This window comes from Fragaria vesca, linkage group LG5 (genome assembly GCF_000184155.1).
Source record: "Fragaria vesca subsp. vesca linkage group LG5, FraVesHawaii_1.0, whole genome shotgun sequence".
Classification (NCBI taxonomy): domain Eukaryota; kingdom Viridiplantae; phylum Streptophyta; class Magnoliopsida; order Rosales; family Rosaceae; genus Fragaria; species Fragaria vesca.
The window spans coordinates 2384227-2406602 of record NC_020495.1 but is presented as its reverse complement, the minus strand read 5'-3'; the positions used below and the strand labels follow the sequence as shown (position 1 = coordinate 2406602).

The following is a 22376-nucleotide window of genomic DNA, read 5'->3' as shown; positions in this document are numbered from 1 at the left end:
TCCAATCTTGTAAATTTTTTCATGACCTCAAGTCTGCATAAATGCATAATGTTCATCACACATTTTGTAATTTCACTAGGTAGAATGCATGAAGATAAAATCGGTTTTTACGCTTCACACTTCCACTTCCACAGCATCTTAGGGAAATGCGAAGAAACCGATTAATGAATGAGAGCTACAACAATTCAAAGTCTATATCATTTAAAAGAATGACAGAGATTACAAGTTTCTGGTTTTCAAATAGGCCTAAGAAAACCTGAAGAAGGGGGGGAGTACAAGAATTGGAAAAGTTGTCGCGGCTGTCCAGGTAAGTGCTTTGGCACTAGAACTGTGAGCTCTCACGTTGGAGATTACAGTTGATACAACATGAATCTTCTTTTTGCAGTATGCTATTCTTTGTACCTAGAGATGAAAACTCAATGAAAGGCTAGTTGACACTGGTAAAGATGCAGCTGTGGGAAAGATTACCTGTTTGTCTGGAGGAGAGTGACTAACTGTAGTATACACAGGGGAGTAGGGAAATTATGACTCGTCACAAACTTCTGCATAAAACATTACCAGGATCCCACACCCATAGGCTTCCATGATGTAAAAGCGAAATAAAGAATTCAGGGACAGAACTTGGCTGATTAATTAGCCTTTTACCACCATTTCCATTAGTATATCGTTCCAGGAGTCTATAGGTCCTGGTAAGCACCAATGCAAACAATCAGTCTGAACCTTGGCGTATTTGCTATGTTCAAATGGATGATACTGTCTGTATGGACCAGGATGACCGTCAGGCCTCATCAAAGAAAGTGAGACCATGTCAAGGAGTTTGAGATTCACCCCATTTCTAGAAGCTTTTGCAGCTGCCTTCTCAAACTCCTCTAGTTCAATCTCACGCAGAATCTTGTGTACCTCCTTCAATTCCAATTTACCTTCCTTGACTGGGGTTGTTTTCGTGCAAGTTCCCCCAGTATTCCACTCCCCATTCTCAAAGTGATCAGGTGTGGATGTTCTGAAAAAGATCGTCCCCTTGTGATTAGATGAAACTATAGTGTTCATCACATGTCTCAGGGTTCTGCGGTAAGCAAAATCAAATCCCAGCTCTGACAGATTACCATTAGAGCATGCATGGCATCCCAACGCTTCATTGTTCTGATAGTAGATTGCAGCTTTCAGAAACCATTTCCCCGTTGAAATAATCATGTAATCGAAGCCTTGGAATTGATCTATCCATTCATCATCAATCTTGTCAAGATGAAGCTCAACCTCATGTGTTGAAACACCATTCTGGTCTTCATAGATAGCCGCTTTTACAAGGAACGGGGACCAGATAACTGAGATGGTAAACTTGTAAGAGGGGAAGTGCCATCTTCTGGATCTATACCCCTTATCATGGTATACTTGAATGGCTTGTTCAACCTGAAGAAATGTGTTCCAATCAAATTTAGCAGAACCTCGCTAAAAAAAGCAATAAAAACTTGATCTATAGAAAATTAAAAATCAAACTCGGATGTCATCATCATGCAATCAATCAACCTAGAATCTCAAAATCAAAATGATGGCATGTCCATGTTGTAAATGGAAGAAGCATATATGAATTATATTGTAGGACACAAGCCCAGCCTAGATTTATTCATGTCACAGTTATTATGCTATCTGTCCATCACAAATCCACACATATTTCTGTGCATGGACATATGCAAACAGAGATCTGCCAATAACTATAGGCAGCCATGACTTGGACCCTGCCGTACATAACTTTGCATTTATGTTACCTTATATGCGTCAAAGCAATGAAATGAAATGCACAATGATTGTGCAGCTCTGTAGTGGTAGCAGGTCAAGAAAATTCATAGGCAGTGCCAAAACAAATGCTATGGAAGCTCTACAGAACTTAGAAAAACAAACATAAAGCAAAACTAGTTAGAATGCTGCAAGATGGGTTCACATTTTAGTGGAACTCTCTGAAAACTAGACAAAAAAGTTCTCAAAATCTGAAGGAATTCCTAAGCCTTAGGCTAGCAAGGTTAATAGATCACATTGACAAACTGAAATCAAGCAAACTATCATCAGATTTAATGACTCTGTTCTAAATACATTAATTTGTTCCTACAATTCACAAATGCTAAGTGACACAAGTTTAGTAGGAAAGGTAGGAAGGCTGCGCAAATTTGTATTAGACATTAGGAAGGGTAGCAATGGATCGAATCTAAGTGTTATATAAGCATATTCAAAGTGCTTTATATGCATATTCTCTACATCCAAACTCTTGAAGCTTCCAGGAAAATAGGAGACTTAGTAGCTTGGATGTTATGAAGAATATTTCATGTTTAACCAACAACAGCTCATTTATTTAAAGTCAACATTTATATGAGACATAACAATTCTAACATATACCGTGGAGAGCATGCACAGCAACGACTGAACATGGTTACGAGTGATCGAATCACCAATCAATGCCCAATGCTTGTTCCTCATCATTTCAAGAAATTTCTCTGGCTCAAACTTTGGTATTGAACAATCTCGTGGACTCCACTTCCAGTATAAATACCCTGTATCAGGCCGCCCATTCTTCATACAATTCTGGGGACTTTCAATTGAGGGGCAGCTCTCATTGTAAATTGGACCAGAAGTATTTGGAATCCAATCCCCAGCGAAAAGATTACATTTCCCTGCAAAAAGAGTGTAATCAAAGTTTTACTTCCATTCAAACACATACCAATACATACATTTCCAAACGAATCCAACACTATCTGATGCAGTAGATTACTCCAACTATTTGGTCATATCATCACACCAAAAACAACAATAACAAAGCCCTGAAGGTTTCCAACACATTGAACCAAATTACCATTTCCCATGTTCAGATCTCAACTCCACCTAAATGTCAATTCAAATAACCATACTTTCCAACACACACCCATCTGGGTTTTTCACATTTCACATGCATCCCAACACAAAACCAGCAAGAAACACCTGAAAACAACAAGAACCCAACACAGAGAAATCAAAGTAACTACCTTTATTGGGAGGCTTAAACCGATCCCGATCTTCCTCCTCAGAAATTGGAGGCTCTGAAGCCACGTCCTTCTTGGGGAAAGGAATCTCATCCTGATCTCCATCTTCAGGAACTGTGATGGGTTGCTCTGACTCCAGACTCTTCTCAGGGAATTGGGTTTCCAATCCAGGTACTTCATACTCTGTTGAATCAGAGAGAAAGAGACAATAAACAAGACCCATTAAACAGATTGCAATCACAGACTTGCCTATCCATCGCTTCTGCTTTTGGTTCATCACCATTGTCTCTTCCTCACTTGCTTAGCTCACTCACAGAGAGTAAAGTTCAGATCTTTGAAGCTATTTGCTGCTCTATGGCTGATGACTCAATGTGGGTCTCACTCAACACCCAGAATATCACTCAAAAAATCATTACTAATGTTGGGTCGTAATTTGAGGTGTGAGATTGGGATTTTGAGCTGTGTTTAGGCTTTTGAGCTACTTGGGTCACCCTGGTTAATCATACTGCACTAATATCAGAGTCTAGAGAAATAGTAAACGTGACTAGAATAATGTAATTGGTTTAATGTAAGATTTAGAGTGATGTAGGGTAGGCTAGTGATTATGCAATTGTTGCTTCTGGTCCATGGATCTCGCCTTCTTCTTTGGGCAAAATGACAAGTTTTACATTCTCTAAAAATGTAATAAAAGGAGAGGATCCTTGAGACAAATGGTGTACAACATTTTAAGGTTTTTCATCAAATTTTATTTTTATTTTGGTACGGGTGACAATTGAGAGCGAAATCTATCTATTTTCAGTGCAAGGAGAGGACCTTATATGAATATTAAATGTTCGTTAACATTTTATCAATTTATACCGAAAATTGAGACCGGAACTCCGCCCCTCTTGGTACCCTTCTTGTTACGTTTGTACAATCTTGTTTCGATCCAGTGAAGTTAAAAAGAGTACCAACACCCTAGACTAGTTGGCTAGATGCCTAGATACATAACCTAACTGAATACTGTCAAGTCAAGGAGGTTTGATCTCATCCAAAATGTTGGTTGCATGAGGGATACCAGTGAACAATGCTTCAAGAATCATGGTTTTTTTTTTTGTTTTTTTTTTTTTTTTTTTTTTCTGGGAAAATGATTGTTTGGTGTTTCGCCATGTGGATCTCTGCGTGTACCAGACTAACTAACTCATTGTTTCTGTTTAGGAGGCAAAGGTACATGCTCAACCCATTGATTCTACAAGCTTCACTGAGAAATACAGAAGAGAAAGATTTGGAAATTTATTGAGACTAGGAATTCACTACATCTTTTGGCTTTTGCCTATTGCTACACTTGTTTCTGCTTAATGTTCTAATAGTCATCTCAACCACAAAGAGATTCTCCATCGGAAAAAAAACACACAAAGAGATTCAATATTAGTATCTGCAACCCCACCAGTGTTAATTTACATGTCAGCTTCATGTACGGTAGGTGATATAGCTACTTCAATTTGGGGTCAACCACAGAGTTGGATTATCAATCAATTTCTGCCTCTCCCATTTGCGTTTAAACTACAATATCTCTTTCAAGCTTCAATTATGTATAATCCTCCTTGTCTTACTTATTTTAATGAATCTATCTCTTTCTCAATTGTGTCGGTGATTCATCACACAGTATGAAAGATAGTATTATGATCATCTGATGTATATGAGATCAGAATATATGAAAAAGACCTATAAAGAATTGATTGTTATAAAATTTCACTACATGAAAAAAAAACTATCCACCACTAAACATAAATGCATGATATAATGGATAGTTGCATGAATATGAATATGCCTGACAATCTAGATGAACTAATCACCTTACTCATAGGTATACAAAAGTATGAAGCTTGGATTATGAAATTATGTTGTTATAGTCACAACATATTCCACAGATTTTGACTTTGCATGCACCTAGAGTTTAACAGTAACAATACACCTTGGGAGTTAAACACACCAAGAATTGGACAGGTGAAAAAACTCGTTGGCATCATCTTTGAAGAACTGAAGCATCAGCAAAATCAGGAAATGAAAACCACATGTGAATCACACAGCCATTCTGGGGACTTTCATGCCAAATCCATGTTTTACCTTCTCAATTCTGTACAAATACAATGTCAGGAGTCATTATTACAGAATGAGCATCTCATGATTTAAAAGACAAATCAGTGATTAAATACTTGTCCATGACTGAAATGAGCATCAAGATGATGTGATTTCAATGTTGGCATCTATCTCACTAATCATACATTTAAGGATCTTAAAGAATGCATTTATAATCAAGTAATCAACAGTAAATAAGCACAAGGACTTACGTCGGGGCAAGTCTGCCTAGGCTTTTTAGTTCTTCCCCAGAGTCCTCATCCACAAGTCTCCCAGAAATTTCAAGGATATAAAATCTCTCTCTTGTAGTTGGCAGTCCCCTGCTTGCAAGTAGGTCTAAATCTCTCTGATGTAGCTCTCTTCCGTTAACATAGACACCAGTATTGCCGGCACCACAATTTGTTGGCATCGGGTAACTGAACTCTTCTATAAATGGCTGCAAGATAACAGGAATGGTTTAATGGTGAATACCACATGAAACCTTTCTATACCAAGTTCAGAAAAAAAATGCTCTTACAGGAATTATGCCAAGGCAAGGATGGTCCATCACACCCCAGAATCCAGCTCTGAAGTCATACCTAGATAAAACAAAAGTTACTCTTCAGCTGAAATATATGTAGATTCATAGACCTAAACTTGGACATGAAAAAATGCATTCAATAAAAGTCGGCATATATGCAACATTACCAATAATCTCCTGGTTGAATTGTGCCAGCAAGCTTTTCAGCTTTCCTTATGAGATGATCCGGTATAGGTTGCCCATTGATTAAAACCTTAGTTCTCTCCACATTTTGATAAGATTTCGACGAATCTTTAAAACTCTTTTTGATGAGACCAATCAAGAAGTTATCCGAACCCTTGCGGATCTTGGGACGATCTTCTTTGCTTGCCTCTGTAGAGTCCTGTGATATGTTGGTATTGAGATAATCATTGAACGAATCATCCACCCCGGTTTCTACTGACATCTCTTTCACAGAATTCTGCGCAGATGTGCTCCTACTAAAGATCACCTTGTCTTGGTCTATACATGCACCCTTATTTCCCTTCTCATCTCTGCTTACTTCATGTTTGGAAGGACTATCAGGCTGCTCCCAAAGAGGTGAACCTGGAGCTGTTGGAGGACAGGCATCTTTTGTGAGCATTTCAACGGAGTCAGAAACATCTCTCTGGATAACCAAACTATCTGGGATGCCTTCTTCCTCCTGGGAAAAGATGGAAGATGAAGAGCTATGGCCTTCCCTCTTTTCAGATTTATCCAAGTTCAGCCTCTCATCTTCTGCCAGTGAATTATCTTCGGCAACTATCAACTGAAGGTTCTGACCAGAGTTATCTACATCATCATGGTAGGAGTTGGTGTCATCGGCATTCACACAATCAGGAAAATTTAAGACGTTGCGCTTTACTACCTCCTTAGAATTTTGATCAACCTCAGAAGATGATTGCTTGGATTCTTTAGGAGCAGATGTAATGAGCCTTTTGTTATTAACTTCAAGTGAAATAACAGTCAGACAGGAACCACAACGCAGCTCTGACTGATGTTTACTTCTTTTCTTGAATTTTCTGGGAAGTTTCAGCAACTCAAAGCAATGGAAGCATGTAATGAATGGGGCACCACCTCGGAAAGGATGGGAAATCTGTGTCTTCCTGTTGATCATCTTTCCTAGATGTCGATCACCATAACCACTCATGTCTTTGTCAACATCACCTTGCCATCTTGTGTGCAACATGGGACTAGCATCTCTGGGTAAATTACGTGGGTTATATGTAGCAGGATTGACATGATGATAGGAATTCAAATTAACTGGACCTTTTGGAATACTTCTGTTGCCAAAATCAGTATCCGGGGCTTGGGGTGGAACCACCCAATTCTGGCTGTAGCAGCCTGAACAAGTGCATGCAGGCGAGTGTAAAACATGTTCATGTGGATATGATGCAAGTGGATTCCGGTTGAAACCCATGTGTTGGCCCATAAAGTGTTGTGGTTGTGCGTATTGGAGTGGATGATGGGAGGCCCTCCTTGTCATTTGTGGCTGAGATGGATCCTCGTATTCTGGAATCACATTCAAGTTATTCCTTTGTGGAGGATAAAAGTTCGGCATATCCATGTTGTGATGATCCATAATAGGAACCGGCCCATGGCTATAGGTCAAGTAAGGGGATCTCGGCATCTGCTTGTCCACAGCATATTGCTGCTGCAGTGAAAGATTATAAGTTAACAGGTCACCATAAGGATCCGGTGGAGTCCTACTCCTCTCTGGGGGAACCATATCCCTTGGTCTATCTGCCACAGCATAAGATCTGCTAAGTTGCTCCTTCAGCTGATCCAATTTCCTAAGCAGCTCAGCTCGATCAGGTCCTAAATCTTCAACTCCATTCACATCATACTTCTGCTCACCATAACCATGAAAAGACTCTAGCTGGTAATTTGAAGGCCCCTCATTAGGATAAGCAGAAATTGGCATTCTTCCTCGCTCAGCAGCAGCTCTGGTGTTCCCATAAAACCCCTCATACCGATCTCTTTCAACACCCCACTGATCCATACTTTCTTTTGATCTCAATGACCCTGGAAGATACCTGAACTGGGTCGAAATATCTCCTACACTTGAATTTACAGACTCAGACCTATTCATATTCGTATCAAAATCATTTACAGGGGTCAGATTATCAATGGGGAACTCTGATAATCGACTATATCTTTCAACAAACTCCTTTCTCTTTGCTGCACCACTTTCCTCAAGCCTTAAACCCCAAACCCCTTCCCTAACATTAACATGATTATCATTCGAAACCTCTTTAGTCTCTCTTCTTAATGAACTTGTACTACTACCACTACTCGAATCAACCTTTCTTTCTCCAAGGACCCTCTCTTTTCCTCTACCTCGCCTCAAGTCCATCACTTTCTTTTCAATCACAAACCAGAATCTAAAACTACCACCCAATTTCCTAAAGCACTCTTCTTTGCTGTACCACTAAACAATATTGCAACTCCCAGAATCCCCAACTTAGGACCTTGAACTTATCATACACCCTAAAAGAAAGAACAAAAGAATTGAAAAGAACAAAATAAATATCAAAACTTTGAAGCATATCACAGAGTAAATAGCAATACAAATTTCCAAAGTTATTGAATGCAAGTTTTCCTGGGTTCTTTCATTTCTCAGTAACCAAGCAATTTCACATGTTCAGAACTAAAATGCCAAATCGGGGAAAACATAGAAGGAAAGAAAAACTTACCTCAGATAAACAAAAGAGTCAGGGAGCTCCAGTCTTCAATCCCCTTCAGCCATTAAACTAAGCACCTTCAAAACCAGAACACCAACCAAACTGGACTTCAATCCCAATAAACCTCGAGACCCACAAAGCTTTCTTTCCCTAAAAGCCAACCTCAAAAGACTTGTACTTCAGAATCAACGTGTTCCCTTCCACAACTAGAATCAAAGACAAAAGATTAAGAAAGAAAAGGAATCCTAGTTTGGACTTGACTGTTCAAGATCACAGAGGTCCATGAATCTCCAACTCTATCATTGAAGGAGAAACCAAGAACATTTACTAGTTCGAGATGGAGTTCTGGATTTGTCGGCCAAAACTAATAGAAAAAGACTTAAATAGTCCGGTTCCCGGTAATTTTCCGGGAAAACGAGTACGTGTAATAGTGTGTAGATGGGGAAAAAGTCCCGCAACATCGTCACGTCTTTATTTTCACACAGCTGTCTGAAAAGGCCAACTGAGATTACTGTTGTTGATGGCATCCTGTTCTTGGGAAAAGGGATCCTTCTTTACAACACTTCCCTAAAACCCTACAAATCATGAATCAAAGTAATTAAATTTACCCTATACTATTTTCATTATCATGAATCAGCTTCGAGAGTTTGATAATCTATCATCTAATCTCGTATATGGGCTCATAGTAACCAAACTTATGTGTAGAACATTAAAGTTTTGTAATTCGACTAAAACATATGAGGTTGTTCGTTTTACTGATTAGTAACTCAACCTTTTGGCCTTGAGTTAAATTTCTAGAAGTTTTCATCACCATTCTAGAAATACAAGGAAATTACAAGAAAAGCTAGAGGGCTGCCTTTTCAGACAGCTGTGTGAAAATAAACCTCTTGGGCAGCCTTCACCAATTTGGTCAAAAAGAATCATTCTTGTAACAGACTTGGGCAAAGGTTGGATCCATTCTCTTATTCCTATTATTGAATATTCCAAATTTGTCATGGCTAGAAAGGGCAATCGTTGCTTCTTATAAAGAGACTAGACAATTGTTGCTTCTTGTAAAGAGACTAGACAGTAAAAATCACGAAAGATTGCAACTTTACAAGTAGCTAGATTTGTCACGCACTCACATCCAACATCACCAATTGACTTGGCTTTTTCTATGGATGTGTGGACTATGGACTATTGAGAATTTTAGAGATTGAGTCTACGCTAATGTGTCTTGACCTTCTCCTGATAATAAATGTTTAGGCTATTTTTTCAATTTTCATGACAATGAGTGACTTGTGATTGAAAGGGTAGGTCATCATCAAGTTAGTCTATAATTGTGTTCTCCGCGTGGACCTGGGTGTTGAAACGTAAACGTTTTACATTTCATTTTTTAACAGAAAGACCAGTAATTTTTCCCAAGCTTTTCACTTTGTTTAATGTTAATCTTGGTAATGTGGTTGGAATTGTCTTCTTTCTTACCAAACTTATGTGGTTGTAGCATCCCTCCAAATATATACTAGTAATTAACCAAGATTATGTCAAATAATTCTTCAATCCTCATACATAGTCTGTCAAGTTCATTATGGTTGATTAGGGTAAAAAAACAGAGATGATTCCACACCGACATATATTTGATAATTAAGTTGAAATTTACCGTAACGTACTACGTACTTTGGATTAAACGGTAAACTCATTCTCATTATCAAGCATACATCATAAACTGAGTCGTCAATTAGTAGTAGTTACAAATGTCACCTTCTCGTCTTGTGAGTAGAGAAAATAAAACGAAGAAGCTAGTCTTTCGCCAAAGATGGATCAAACTCATCAAAGTGCATGCTAAGTTACTAACAATCTAACATAACTCTATGTATCACGTACAACTCTACATGCAGAAGACATAGAAATATATAGTTTGGCTTGTATTTCGATCATATATTGCAGATGTACATGCAGAGAGATATTAATAGCTAGAAAGATATATTAGAGTACCTCAATAATCTGTTTATCTACCATATGTATCTCTTACACTGTCATCTAGCTCTTTCTTTCTGCGTAGGCCAAAAGTCCCAAGAAGATTACCAAACCCGCTCCTCAACTTTTTGGCTTTCCGAACAATGATATTGCTCTTCTTCTTCTTCTTCTTCGTCTCCTGATCATTATTAGGAAGAGGCAAGGCTCTGGTGTGCCGCTCCAGAAGTCTACCGACTGAAGCTAACTCGTATGAATCGTACAACGGACTCCCACAGTCCCATATCCGACCACTTCTACCACCTTCTCCTCCTCCTCCTCCTTCTTCTTCTTTCTCTTCCTTCTTCATCATCGATCACCAACCACAAGGAGCTCGGAAACACATAAACTAAGTTGCATGGTTCTGTAATCTGTACATTATTGTTCTATATATATCGATCTGTTGTGCTTATAACAATATATAACTTTCAGTTGGATAATGAGTAAATGAGATCGAAGTCCGCACGTAGTAGCTAGCTTAGCTAGCTACACAACTGGACACGTAATTACGTGGAACGGCCGGCCGAACTTCTTGTTGAAGTGGCCGGTGTAGACTATAACTAAGTCTAACCTGTTTCTTCTTATAGAACAAAGTCCCACCATAAGCTATGAAGATACGAGAAGAAATTCAGTGATGGTATAAAATAAAGAAAGCACGCACGCGAAAGGATTAATTTAGGATCGAGCAGTGATCAATTAAACCAACTACTCCCATATAATTCTTTGTTATTTTTGTTTAAAGTGATAGGGTTTAGTAACTTTAGTTTCCTTTGTGTTCAATCTTGAATGTTCTTATCCACCATTGATGCTGAAACTAACTAGCAGGTGTGAGGTCATTTTCGAAAACGAGCTCGATATCCTGAACACATTTCCGACGTGCACGATAGAAAGTTTGGTCCTTTTGGCAAGGAACGTGGTTCTTCTGAAGTTTCTAATATTGTGGACATGCATTAGACACTACGAGCTCTTTGATGCAGAACAATGCATAGGTGTGGAACCGCGCACCATGATGATCAGGGATCAACTTTTGGCTCGGGATTCTGTACCACATAATAAGGATCATCATCATCATAATGATGACCACAGTTCCATAGATACTCTGATATGCGCTTTGGATATGAACTGTTTCTTGATCAGCAGGGACCAATATCCATGGGATTTTGGCTGTAGATTGTGGAACCACATGATGATGTTGATGGTGATGATGAGGAGGAGAGGGAAGAGATGATTAATAGAGCTGCAGAGAGAATCCATGATGAGCAGCCATGTCCTGACCCTGGAACTAATAAGAACATCCATTGATGACAGTAAGTTGGTCGACACTGTGAGACTTCCAAGTTCATGATGTGCTATCTGTAAGGGAGGACAACTTCGACTATATATATATGAGCTAGGCTGGTGTTGAAGCATATCGCCTGCCTTGCCCACATCTATATCATATATGGAGATTGTATATATTGTTCTGTGGCTCCAAACCAGTCAAGCTACTTGACTTGGAATATAGGGATATGTACGTAGTTGCTGAAGTTGGTTCCTTAGAAAATTTCTGAATTAAAAGTTTGTGATAATGGTTATTTTCATGCGTGGTCCTCATGTTTATCTCTTATTCTCTGGTGAACAATCGGATCAAATTTCGATCGACATTATTGATATAATATAGTTGCCTAACGTACATTTCAATGATGTTGATTTATACGTGTGTGTTGAATTAATGGAATTTTATGGACCAAACAGACAAGGTGACAAAACCATATATGGTATATATAGATAAACCTTAGGTGTTGACAAACTTGATGTTATATGATATCAAATTTGCTTTCTGGGTTTCTGGGCTATTTGTATATCTTAATTTTCAGAATTCAATGTTTGAAATTTTTATTTTGAATTGGCTTTCTGGGCTTTCAAGTTCAACGTTCTAGGAATAAAACAAATTTTTTTTTTTTTTTTTTTTTTTTGAGAATGAAAGCAAAGGTTAATAAGAATGGTTTTAATTTCATGTCTATACTGGTCATTATGCAAATTTACCCTAGTTTTACAATGGGGTTACCAAACATCCCACTACATTTTTTTTATCAAAAAAGTTAAAAAAAGCTAATTTATCAAACACTAAATAGATTAAATTAACCACATATTATTCTCACAGCTGTGATTTTTTACGACTGATTATTTAGACTTCAATATCAAACTAGGCCTAAGTTTGCATGTTCCGTCATGTTCACATATAGGCTAATTTTGTAACATACAAAATTGCCTCATTATGCTTCTTCTACTCTTATTTGGTTTCACTACATTCTCGTCATAGTGTCCCAAGCGTTCCATTTATCAATAACGTTCATTTGTTTGGTTTATGGTTTGATACACAATACAAACAATGTTCAATCTGATCTTATCCGATCGAATTTTGACATAATTAAACAAATGGAAAGTAATGAAATACATAGTAAGAAGATTAAGACAAATGACCATTGTTTCTCTTCCCATTGATTTGGAAAGCTTTTACAACTTTATTAACTTTTCTTAAAGGAAGGATTTAGAATCCTATCACGAGTATCACCATCTTAAAAGAGAAAAACATCACGAAAATACAAAACTTCATATAAATTCAAACTTACGACGTAATATTAACCGTTTATAAAATAATCACTGTTTGCAATACACGTGACGAAGCCCCGCCATTTAAATAACCACCAAAGTACATCCCCATTTTTGTCCACTCCCTTCTTGTAACGAACGGGCTCAGAGTCGCCGATAAATCGCGGGAAAAACTCGTCGTTCGGATCGGCACTCCGGCAGGCCTATATTTCCGGCGAGCCGCTCGCTGAGGTTCTACTTGGATCTCGCTTTTCTTTTTCTTTCCCTTGTGGGGGCTCGGGAATGTCGTCGGAAGACGTCGCCGGGAAGAGGACGAGCGAGACGGCGGTTTCGACGATTGTGAACCTGGCGGAGGAGGCGAAGCTCGCCAGCGAAGGAGTCAAGGCGCCTACCCAGGCCGCGCTCCTTAGCATCGCAAAGTCTCTCGTCGCCGGAGGAGTCGCCGGAGGAGTGTGAGTTTCTCAGTTGTTTTGAATTTGAATTCTTTTCGTGGTTTCAGTGTTGTGTAGCTGATTTGAATTGGTTGAGTTCAGTTTCGGTTTGTGTGTTATGTTTTGTTTGAATCTCTCTGTGTTTATTTTGTTTGGTCTGGTAAAAGATAGAGCAAACGATGTTTCCAAAGTTATAGGAGGGATTGAGATAATGCTGTTTACATTAGATGTTGTTGAAATGGTTGTTAGATTAGTGAAGATGAAGGCAGATATGTATGTGATATGCATCAAAGTAGTTATCTTCGTCGCTATGTAGGACCTAAGTTCTAATATTAGTTCATTACAATAACGAATTCGTTACTGTGTAACTGCTGCAGGTCGAGAACTGCTGTTGCTCCTTTGGAAAGACTGAAGATTTTGCTCCAGGTACTTTTCGTTCCTTGATTACAGGAAGTACGATTTAGATCAGTACCCTACAGATAGGAGATTTTAGTTCGCGAATGTTATATCACTGAATAGTAAATGCACTTCTCTTTTGATAGACAAGCAGTTAGGGGTCGGGGTTGGAGGGTTGGTTAAGGTGGTAGCATTTTACATTTTCTATTATGTTAAGCTGGAGTAATTTGGATTTGCATCTGCCATTACGCAGGTTCAAAATCCTCATAGTATCAAGTACAATGGGACAGTTCAGGGCTTGAAGTATATATGGAGAAGTGAGGGTTTCAGAGGCTTGTTTAAAGGCAATGGAACTAATTGTGCTCGCATAGTCCCAAATTCAGCAGTCAAGTTCTTTAGCTATGAGGAGGCATCCAGGTATGATCCGGTTCCTGGTCCTCCGTTCCCCCACAAATTTTCTGGTTTCTATTTGCACTCATATTCACTTTGTTTATCATCTATCAGCAATAAGCATTTTGTAATGTCTATATTCATTTCCCACCTACAATCTGGTAAATCATTTATTAATGTGTACTTGTGAACAGGGGAATCCTATGGTTTTATCGACAGCAAACTGGAGATGGTATGATTATCTCGCATCTATTACTTATGCAAGTCGTTTAGAAAATATTTAATAAGTAGTTTCACTTGGAATTGTTCTTTGGTTCAATTCAGTTTCATTTATAAATATATATGCTACTATGGGGAGTCTTATCCTCACTATTGAGCTCATCAATCAGAATGTAAAGAGTCCAACTTTTCATTCATAGGGGTGAGAGTCATCGAACATTTCATCATTTATACAGTATTCTTAGCTTTTCAACCATCCCATTTTGGTTGATGTTTGCTTTTCTCTGTAGTTTGTGTTGCTGAAGAGGTTTTACGGTTTCGAACCAGTTGTGTCACTTATGTGCTATCTGGGATTTCTTTCGTTGTATGTATGTATGTCCAATGGGTCTGATGGGAGGAGAGAAAATTGTGATTGTGATAATGTTGTCTGTTATGGAATAATATATTTACAGACTTCCTTCCATCTCTTACAGAAAATGCTCAACTCACACCTCTTTTGCGCCTCGGAGCTGGTGCATGTGCTGGAATTATTGCAATGTCAGCAACTTACCCGTTGGACTTGGTACGAGGGCGGCTAACTGTCCAGGTATCTTATGGCCAGTCTTTTAGAGTTTTGATTTAAGGAGAGTTTGCCATGGTGTATGAGGCCGTTTTTATACGTTTACTTCGATGTCTTAGATGTTCTTGCTTTTTGTTTCTTCAGACGGAAAACTCTCCTCGGCAGTATAGGGGAATATTTCATGCTCTTTCAACTGTCTTTCGGGAAGAGGGACCTAGAGCTTTGTACAAAGGCTGGTTACCTTCTGTCATTGGAGTTGTAAGTGAAGTGTTTGTTTGTTTCTTTTTTCTCTACATTCGTACCAACGTAGAGAATTTTCCATCAATCTTTTGATTTATTCATGAATTATTAGCCTGATTCTAGTCTGCATTTGGAACAATGTTGACTTCTGCTTATTATTTTGGTTTCAGATACCATATGTTGGTCTAAATTTTGCCGTTTATGAATCTCTGAAAGATTGGTTGATCAAAACTAGACCTTTCGGACTAGTTCAGGACTCTGACTTGAGTATAACAACAAGGCTTGCATGTGGGGCTGCAGCTGGAACTGTTGGCCAGACGGTTGCTTACCCTCTTGATGTCGTTCGGCGAAGAATGCAGATGGTAGGCTGGAAGGACGCGGCTTCGGTTGTCACTGGGGATGGGAAGAGCAAGGCAGCTATTGAATATGCTGGTATGGTTGATACATTCAGGAAAACAGTTCGTCATGAGGGGTTTGGAGCACTGTACAAGGGTTTAGTACCCAATTCTGTTAAGGTCAGTATTTAAAGGGAATCTACTTGTTGGTCGTTGTGTCATTTTATCTGACATATTAACTTACCTACCTATCACTTGCCTTTAAACTTTGAAGTGTAGATATATCATCTATATCTTGAATTACTATTGTGAACTGGTAAATTTAGCAAAGTGTAACTGCAAAAATGAATACCATATCTCTATGTGCCTATTTGGCTGTTGTAAAGCAATTGTCTAAACAAAATGGTAACGTTCATTTTTTAGGTGGTGCCTTCCATAGCGATTGCCTTTGTCACTTATGAGGTAGTGAAGGATGTTCTTGGAGTCGAGATGAGAATATCTGATTAAAAGCAAGAGAAACCTGAGCTACATGCTTAACTCTAATTCGGAAAATGAAAGGAATGACTGGCAGGAGAAGGCAAGGTGATGGAATTCTTAGGTCTCGTAGTAGCAGGAAGATTAGAAACACAGTTGTAGCTTATGTTGATGTTCCTTCCCATTTATACCTGTCTTGCCTAAACACCTATAGTTTTAGCTTTCAAATCCTTCTTATTCTTATGCTTCTGAGAACATGTTGCTTCACAGTTACTTGCTACAGAATACAGGTGTATTTATTTCTCTGTTATACAGGCTATATAACTCTTATGTGGGGAAAAATCATGGCGATGAAAGAATTACAGCCAATGTAACAGAGAAGTGCTGATGAACTTCATTGACTGTTTTCCTTGTGTTTGGGATCTTATGTCTACAGTTTCAAATTACATTAGCTGGATTCTTATTTAATAAAAGTATTTGAAGATAGTGAGGTTTCATTGTATGCTTTATTGTTGTATAATAGTTATCAGCCTTTGCTATCTAGCAGAATACTTTCCGGTGTATAACTTGCTTGTCAAAAACTCTTATTTGTTTATTTTTACTGTTTTAGTGAAAATGTTGGATTAATTTAGTAAATCCAAATGTAAAGGTTACTGCGATCAAAATGACTAAGAAGATTGTTCAAAGGTTACTCTGGAAGTATTATTTTATTCTATATGATGTCTATAAAGCTTCAACAATACCAAGGTAGAAGAGATAAACAATCAAAAGAGGAACTGTGATCTGCATTTTATACAAGTCTGCAAATAATGGACAAGAAAAAAAGCAGAATATACAACCGAATTCATGCCGCATACTGATGCATTCAAACTTTACCTATACCGTTCTATCAAACACTAGCCTCAAAAAAAGAGAAAGAATCAACAAAAGCAATGCTTGATGAAGGTAAGACAAACGGTCTTACTTCAACGAGGAAGAAAAAATATATGATCAAATGCTGAAACAATCACTGACTAGGCCCTCCTCTGGCCTCTAGGAGCCATCTTCGAAAGCACCTCCTTGAGATCATCATAGCGACTCTGGTGATACTCAATGCATATGCACAGCTGCCTTATGGCTTCTCGCTTCTCCTCTCCCAGAACCGATATGCCCTCATTCTTCTCTTTCACAATCTGCTTCAACTCCTCTACCTTCTTCTCAAACTGATTCACTGCTTTGATCAGATCCCCCTTCTCCACTTGTACCTTGCTTGCTTCTGTTTCCAACTTCTCAACCTTCTCTCTAAACACCAATGCTTCCTCTATCTTATCTTGCAGTTCTTTGCTTAGGACCCCCACCTTCCTGTTCAACTTCTCTCTCTCAACATTCGTTTCCGCAACCCATTTCTTTGCATTCTGAAGCTGCTCTGATGTTTCAACAATACACTTCTCGTACTTCGCATAGTCATCGACAAATTTGTTAATCACAGATTCCAGTGCGATCAAAGAACTGTTCACATTGTCTGAAATGCAGTTGATGTTTCTCTGATAAGCTTCATTGTTTGCAGAGATTATACCAGTCAATGCAGCAATCCTGTCTTCGAGCACTCTTTGTTCTTCTTGGTATTTCAGCTCAGCAATTATGAAGTTCTGTTCCTTCTCGGCCAGCACTTGCTCTGTAACCCGGAGCTTCTGGTTTGACAGGCGGAGCTTAACTTCAGTATTGCGGGATTTCTCTACCAAAGAACTTAGTTCATCACCTTTTTCTTCAAGGTCTCTTTTGAGGTCTTCAGACAACTGTTCCAAATCAGCTATCATTTGATCTTTGGATTCAATGCTAACCTTGTCATCCTGACACTTACCTTCAAGCTGTTTATGTTCCTCAATTAACTTGGTGTATAAATCCTCCTGTTCATTCAGCATTCTCTGAAGATCACTGGTCTTGCTCGTTAACTCGATCTTATCAGTTCCCAACTGCGTCAGGGTATCTAGAAGCTCCTGTTTTTCCTTCTCAAACTGCAACTCCATTTGGTTCTTCTGGGTTTGCAATGAATCCAACTCTTCTTGTAGACCATTAACCTGTGCCACGAGGGCCACTACTTGAGCAGCGGCTTCGTTCTGTCCATTATCATGTTTCTCTTGGAGAGAAGAGAAATCTACCTCTCTTTGTGCTATTGTCTTCTCAAACACAGAAAATTGATCCTTTAGGTCCAACATTTCTGCTCTCAACTGGTCATGCTCTAGAATTTTCTTTCTTATATCCTCTTCGAGTTCATTCTTCTGGTTCTGCATGGCTTCCAGTTTTAGCTCAAGATCTTTCATTTCTGCTATCAAAATCTCTTTCTCTTCCAGAATCATCTGATGATCAGTCGTCCTTTTTGCTATCTCTTCATTAAGACTTTGTACCTGTATCAAGTACTCAGAAATTTCTTGAGTTTTATTCTCAAGATTCACTTGCAACTCAGCTTTCTGGCTGTTTAGGGACTCCAATATACTCAACTGTTCCATTAAGCCCTTGACTTGAGTGGATGCTTCATCACTTTGACGTCGCATATTTTCCTCCAATTCAACTTTCTCACGGCGGACAGAACTTAAGTCTGCTAGCAGATTGTTGACCTGTGATGTCAAATCTGCTATAGTAGACGATGATTCATCACTGCTATCCTGAAGTTTCTTTGTCAGAGCAGAAAGTTCAGCGTCTCTCTCTTTTGACATTGATTCGAGTTCTAAAATTTGAGCTTGTAAACCTGCATTCTCCTCTGCCAGTTGCTTCTCTTTGCTATCAAACTTCACTTCCGTATCTCTTTTCTCGCCTTGCAAAGACTTGAGGGCCACTTCCAGCTCAGTTACTTTATCCTCCAATCCCTTTATTTGTGCCAATGTTTCGTCCTGATGCAGCCTGTGCCTCTCAGACAGAGTTGAATACTCCATTTCCCTCTGACCTAATTGCTCCCGTACCTGACCATGTTCATTATTGGTCTCCTCAAATTTCTTCGTGAGAGCAGAAAGTTCAGCTTCTTTCTCTTTTGACAATGATTCCAGTTCTGAAATTTGAGCTTGTAAACCTGCATTCTCCTCTACCAGTTGCTTTTCTTTGCTCTCAGACTTCACTTCCATATCTCTTTTCTCGCCTTGCAAAGACTCGAGAACTGATTCCAGCTCTGTTACTTTATCCTCCCATCCCTTTATTTGTGCCAATGTTTCGTCCTGATGCAGCCTGTGCCTCTCAGACAGAGTTGAATACTCCATTTCCCTCTGACCTAATTGCTCCTGTACCTGACTATGTTCACTATAGGTCTCCTCAATTTTCTTCGTGAGAGCAGAAAGTTCAGCTTCTCTCTCTTTAGACATTGATTCGAGTTCTGAAATTCGAGCTTGTAAACCTGCATTCTCCTCTGCCAGTTGCTTTTCTTTGGTCTCAAACTTCACTTCCAAATCTCTTTTCTGACCTTGCAAAGATTCAAGGTCCAGCTCCTTCAGATCGAGTTTCTCCTTAAGCTGACTAGCTTCATCAGTGAGTTCTTGTATCACATTCTGTGCCTGATGAATCTCACTTTTGATCTCCAAAACTTTCAAGGTTTCTTCCTCCTTAGCTTTGCTTAAATCTGACACTTGCTGTTCTGAAGATTCCACCTCTTGCTTCATATTTGAGATGTCCCCTCTAACAGACTCTAGTTGTTGCTCAAGGGTTACTTTTTCATCATTCAGCTGATCAACCAAACTTCTCAAGTCTGCTGAATTCTTTTCTGCATCTTCAATCCTTCTCAGACCAGTCTCTTTCTCCTTCATCAAAATATTTCTCTCCCTTTCCATATCTTCCACTTGTCGACTCAGTTCAGCTTCTTTCTTTTCACCAGCTTCAAGCTTTTGATTTAGCTCACTATTCTCAGCCAAAAGTTTCAATTTTTCAGCATCTAATCTTTCAGCGTCAGTCTTCATATCTTTGGAAATCTTCTCTGTTTCCTCTATCTTGCTTAAAGCCATAGCATATTCCAAGCTTAAAGCCTCTTTTTCTTCAACTGTAGCCGTCAGTTTCTTCTTCAGGTCAGCAACTTCTAGATGTGCTGATTCGAGTTCTTGTTTGACATCACTTTCCAACAGTCCATTTTTGCTTTTCTTGTCATTTGAAGAATATTCGGAATCAGACTCTGAGCTTGATGAAGAACTGCTATCATTATCTTGCTTATCACGAACTTTTTTCTTTAGCACTCCTGTTAGATGATCATATTCTGCATAGAGGGACTGGTATTGTTTGTGGAAATCCTGAATTAGCTCTGCAAGTGGTTCCTTTTTGGAGACGTCCACCAGATTGTTATCCTTTTCTTCTAGATCGTCATCTTTTAGAAGCTTCAGCATTCTATTTACTTTGTCCTCCATATCTGCAGTAAGATATTGTTTAAGGCTGTAGTGCGGTTTTTGAAAACTTTGAAAAATTTCTATAAATAATATTTACCTATTTTAGTCCCTTTGCGCCGTTCATCCTTCTCAGCGTCGATGTGACTTCCAAACAAGGACTTCATAGAATCCCGGAAGCGGTGCTTTTTCATCTTAAAATTACTGAATTTCTTTCTTAAATGTGAATCAAGAGGAGCGTAAATCCATCTGCTGCTCCAAGTCTGAAACACACTAAAAAAACCGAAGTTACAATAAATAATCAACAATTCCTTTTCAGACATCGTCAAAGAATATTTGGCACACGAGGATAAATTCAGCTGCTTTAAGATGTATTCATGATGATGAGAGCGTACTCTAATGGATTGAAAGCTACCCTTTATCATGGATTGAAAGCAGATAATGTAATAAATGGACTGAATACTTCTCAAAAGAATTCGATAACAGAGAAATTGTGAGAGGGAATTCAGGGCCGAGCCTGGGTCAGGTTACAAGGCCAAACTGAAGTATAAGCTGGCATTCAACATGACAGCTCCCTATAAGATTTGTATGTTTACTTAGTCATATAATCTATCGGTTCTAAAAAACGTGGACATTAAGGTGTTTGTGAATTTGAAAGTGGAGGTTTAACTAACTTAAGTCATTTCATCCATCCCAACTTCAGTTATGCCAATCTGCCTAGCATACATGAAAGGGTAAATCCTAGGCTGGAATTTCCTTGTAAGCAGAAAGTAAAAACGAAAATGAAACATATCTTCATACAGTACAAAAGATCACGTATACTCTGCTTCTTACCAGTAAAACCAAACATGCAAAAGAGATATAGACTTTCAAAATACTACTCATTTCCATCTCAGAGAACAAGTTAATGTTGATTAGCTGCTTATGTACTTACGAATATCTGTTAACAATCCCCTTAAGTAGCTGCTTGATCATTTTGATTCATTAAATGATATTGATTTTAATTAATCTACATGGAAACTATTGACATTAGGTATACGGTGCATACAGTTAGAACCTTCTTCCTTCTCCCATTTCCCTCCTAAATACGAAATGTTTGATCCCTCACTATTCCTGTACTCACATTAACTAGCTGTACTTCTATAATTGTCCTAATTATTAAGGACCAGTCTAGGTGTTAAAAAATAGGGAAAATTCAATCCTAATTAGCACAAGTGCAAATCAATAATGCCAACGTCATCATTGTTACAAACGCCGATTTTAAAAAAAAAATTATTAGGATCCAGACAGCTATTATTTCCCGAAATTTTAAAATAAATAAATAAATAAATGAGCTGTCTCTTTTTGTTATTATTTCCCTCACACAAACTAAAAGCCAGACACAATTTGTCCCTAATTTTGGAATATAATACACAGATTGCAAAAACCAGAATTTACATTCACAATATTCCAATATTACCCTCAATGATTAAACAAATTACGCACAGTACCACTACAACCTTCAGCACCAGCTGACAGTCCAAGTTTGGAAGAAAATGTATTTACCTTCAAGTCGTCGTGCTCAGGACGAAGCTTCGCTCACAGAACACGCTGCACAAAAAAACGTAAAAAAAAAAGAATCAAACAAAAATCTCAGTCATGAAAAAAGCGTGTCAACTTTAACCGAGAAAACAAAAAGGTTGAATTCAATCAGAGAACTCTGATTTCGTTCAACTCGGATCAGATTATTACAGACAAATTAAGCTATGCGATGATGTTGATCCGATCAGGAAACGAAAGCGAAAACGGACTAGAGAAGCGAAATTCAAGTATGAAGAGTGAGAAAAAAGAGCAGAATTGGAAGAGTCCGGAGAGATTTGATTACCTGGAAAATCAGCGATGGAAGTCGGAAGTGTGTCTTTCCGAAGCAACCGGACGACGATCAGAGCTCGCCGGAGACGCTCCGATCAGCGACAGAGAGATAAAGGAGAAGGAGAATTCTGGAAATGAAAATCGGAGAGGAAATGAAAAGAGGAGAGAGAGAGAGAGAGAGAGAGAGAGAGAGAGAGAGAGAGAGAGAGAGAAGACGTACG

General features: G+C 38.7%; 4 protein-coding genes and 1 non-coding gene across 5 annotated transcripts; 1 reads left to right on the top strand and 4 right to left on the bottom strand.

Annotated features, from left to right (window-relative positions):
- Positions 1 to 140: 140 nt before the first annotated feature.
- Positions 141 to 3453, bottom strand: LOC101308674. The gene is made up of 3 exons (XM_004298836.1): positions 3009 to 3453; positions 2386 to 2660; positions 141 to 1407 (listed from the first exon to the last, which is right to left on the bottom strand). The coding sequence occupies exons 1-3, from the start codon at positions 3286 to 3288 to the stop codon at positions 634 to 636; spliced, it is 1329 nt and encodes a 442-aa protein (XP_004298884.1). The 5' UTR covers positions 3289 to 3453; the 3' UTR covers positions 141 to 633.
- Positions 3454 to 4427: 974 nt separating this feature from the next.
- LOC101308375 lies at positions 4428 to 7795 on the bottom strand. The gene is made up of 4 exons (XM_004298835.1): positions 5811 to 7795; positions 5641 to 5701; positions 5336 to 5559; positions 4428 to 5121 (listed from the first exon to the last, which is right to left on the bottom strand). The coding sequence occupies exons 1-4, from the start codon at positions 7751 to 7753 to the stop codon at positions 5067 to 5069; spliced, it is 2283 nt and encodes a 760-aa protein (XP_004298883.1). The 5' UTR covers positions 7754 to 7795; the 3' UTR covers positions 4428 to 5066.
- A 46-nt stretch (positions 7796 to 7841) lies between these two features.
- LOC101308176 lies at positions 7842 to 8684 on the bottom strand. Its single transcript, XR_184609.1, has 2 exons — positions 8358 to 8684; positions 7842 to 8151 (listed from the first exon to the last, which is right to left on the bottom strand). It is a non-coding gene; the product is annotated as an uncharacterized LOC101308176 (transcript).
- A 4361-nt stretch (positions 8685 to 13045) lies between these two features.
- Positions 13046 to 16518, top strand: LOC101307886 (mitochondrial adenine nucleotide transporter ADNT1-like). The gene is made up of 8 exons (XM_004298834.1): positions 13046 to 13381; positions 13738 to 13786; positions 14010 to 14173; positions 14341 to 14378; positions 14839 to 14951; positions 15069 to 15182; positions 15335 to 15679; positions 15923 to 16518. The coding sequence occupies exons 1-8, from the start codon at positions 13212 to 13214 to the stop codon at positions 16004 to 16006; spliced, it is 1077 nt and encodes a 358-aa protein (XP_004298882.1). The 5' UTR covers positions 13046 to 13211; the 3' UTR covers positions 16007 to 16518.
- A 182-nt stretch (positions 16519 to 16700) lies between these two features.
- On the bottom strand, positions 16701 to 22367 carry LOC101307587. The gene is made up of 4 exons (XM_004298833.1): positions 22169 to 22367; positions 21850 to 21894; positions 20405 to 20567; positions 16701 to 20330 (listed from the first exon to the last, which is right to left on the bottom strand). Exons 3-4 carry the CDS (start codon positions 20496 to 20498, stop codon positions 16987 to 16989), a joined length of 3438 nt encoding a protein of 1145 aa, XP_004298881.1. The 5' UTR covers positions 20499 to 20567; positions 21850 to 21894; positions 22169 to 22367; the 3' UTR covers positions 16701 to 16986.
- Between the last annotated feature and the right edge of the window lie 9 nt (positions 22368 to 22376).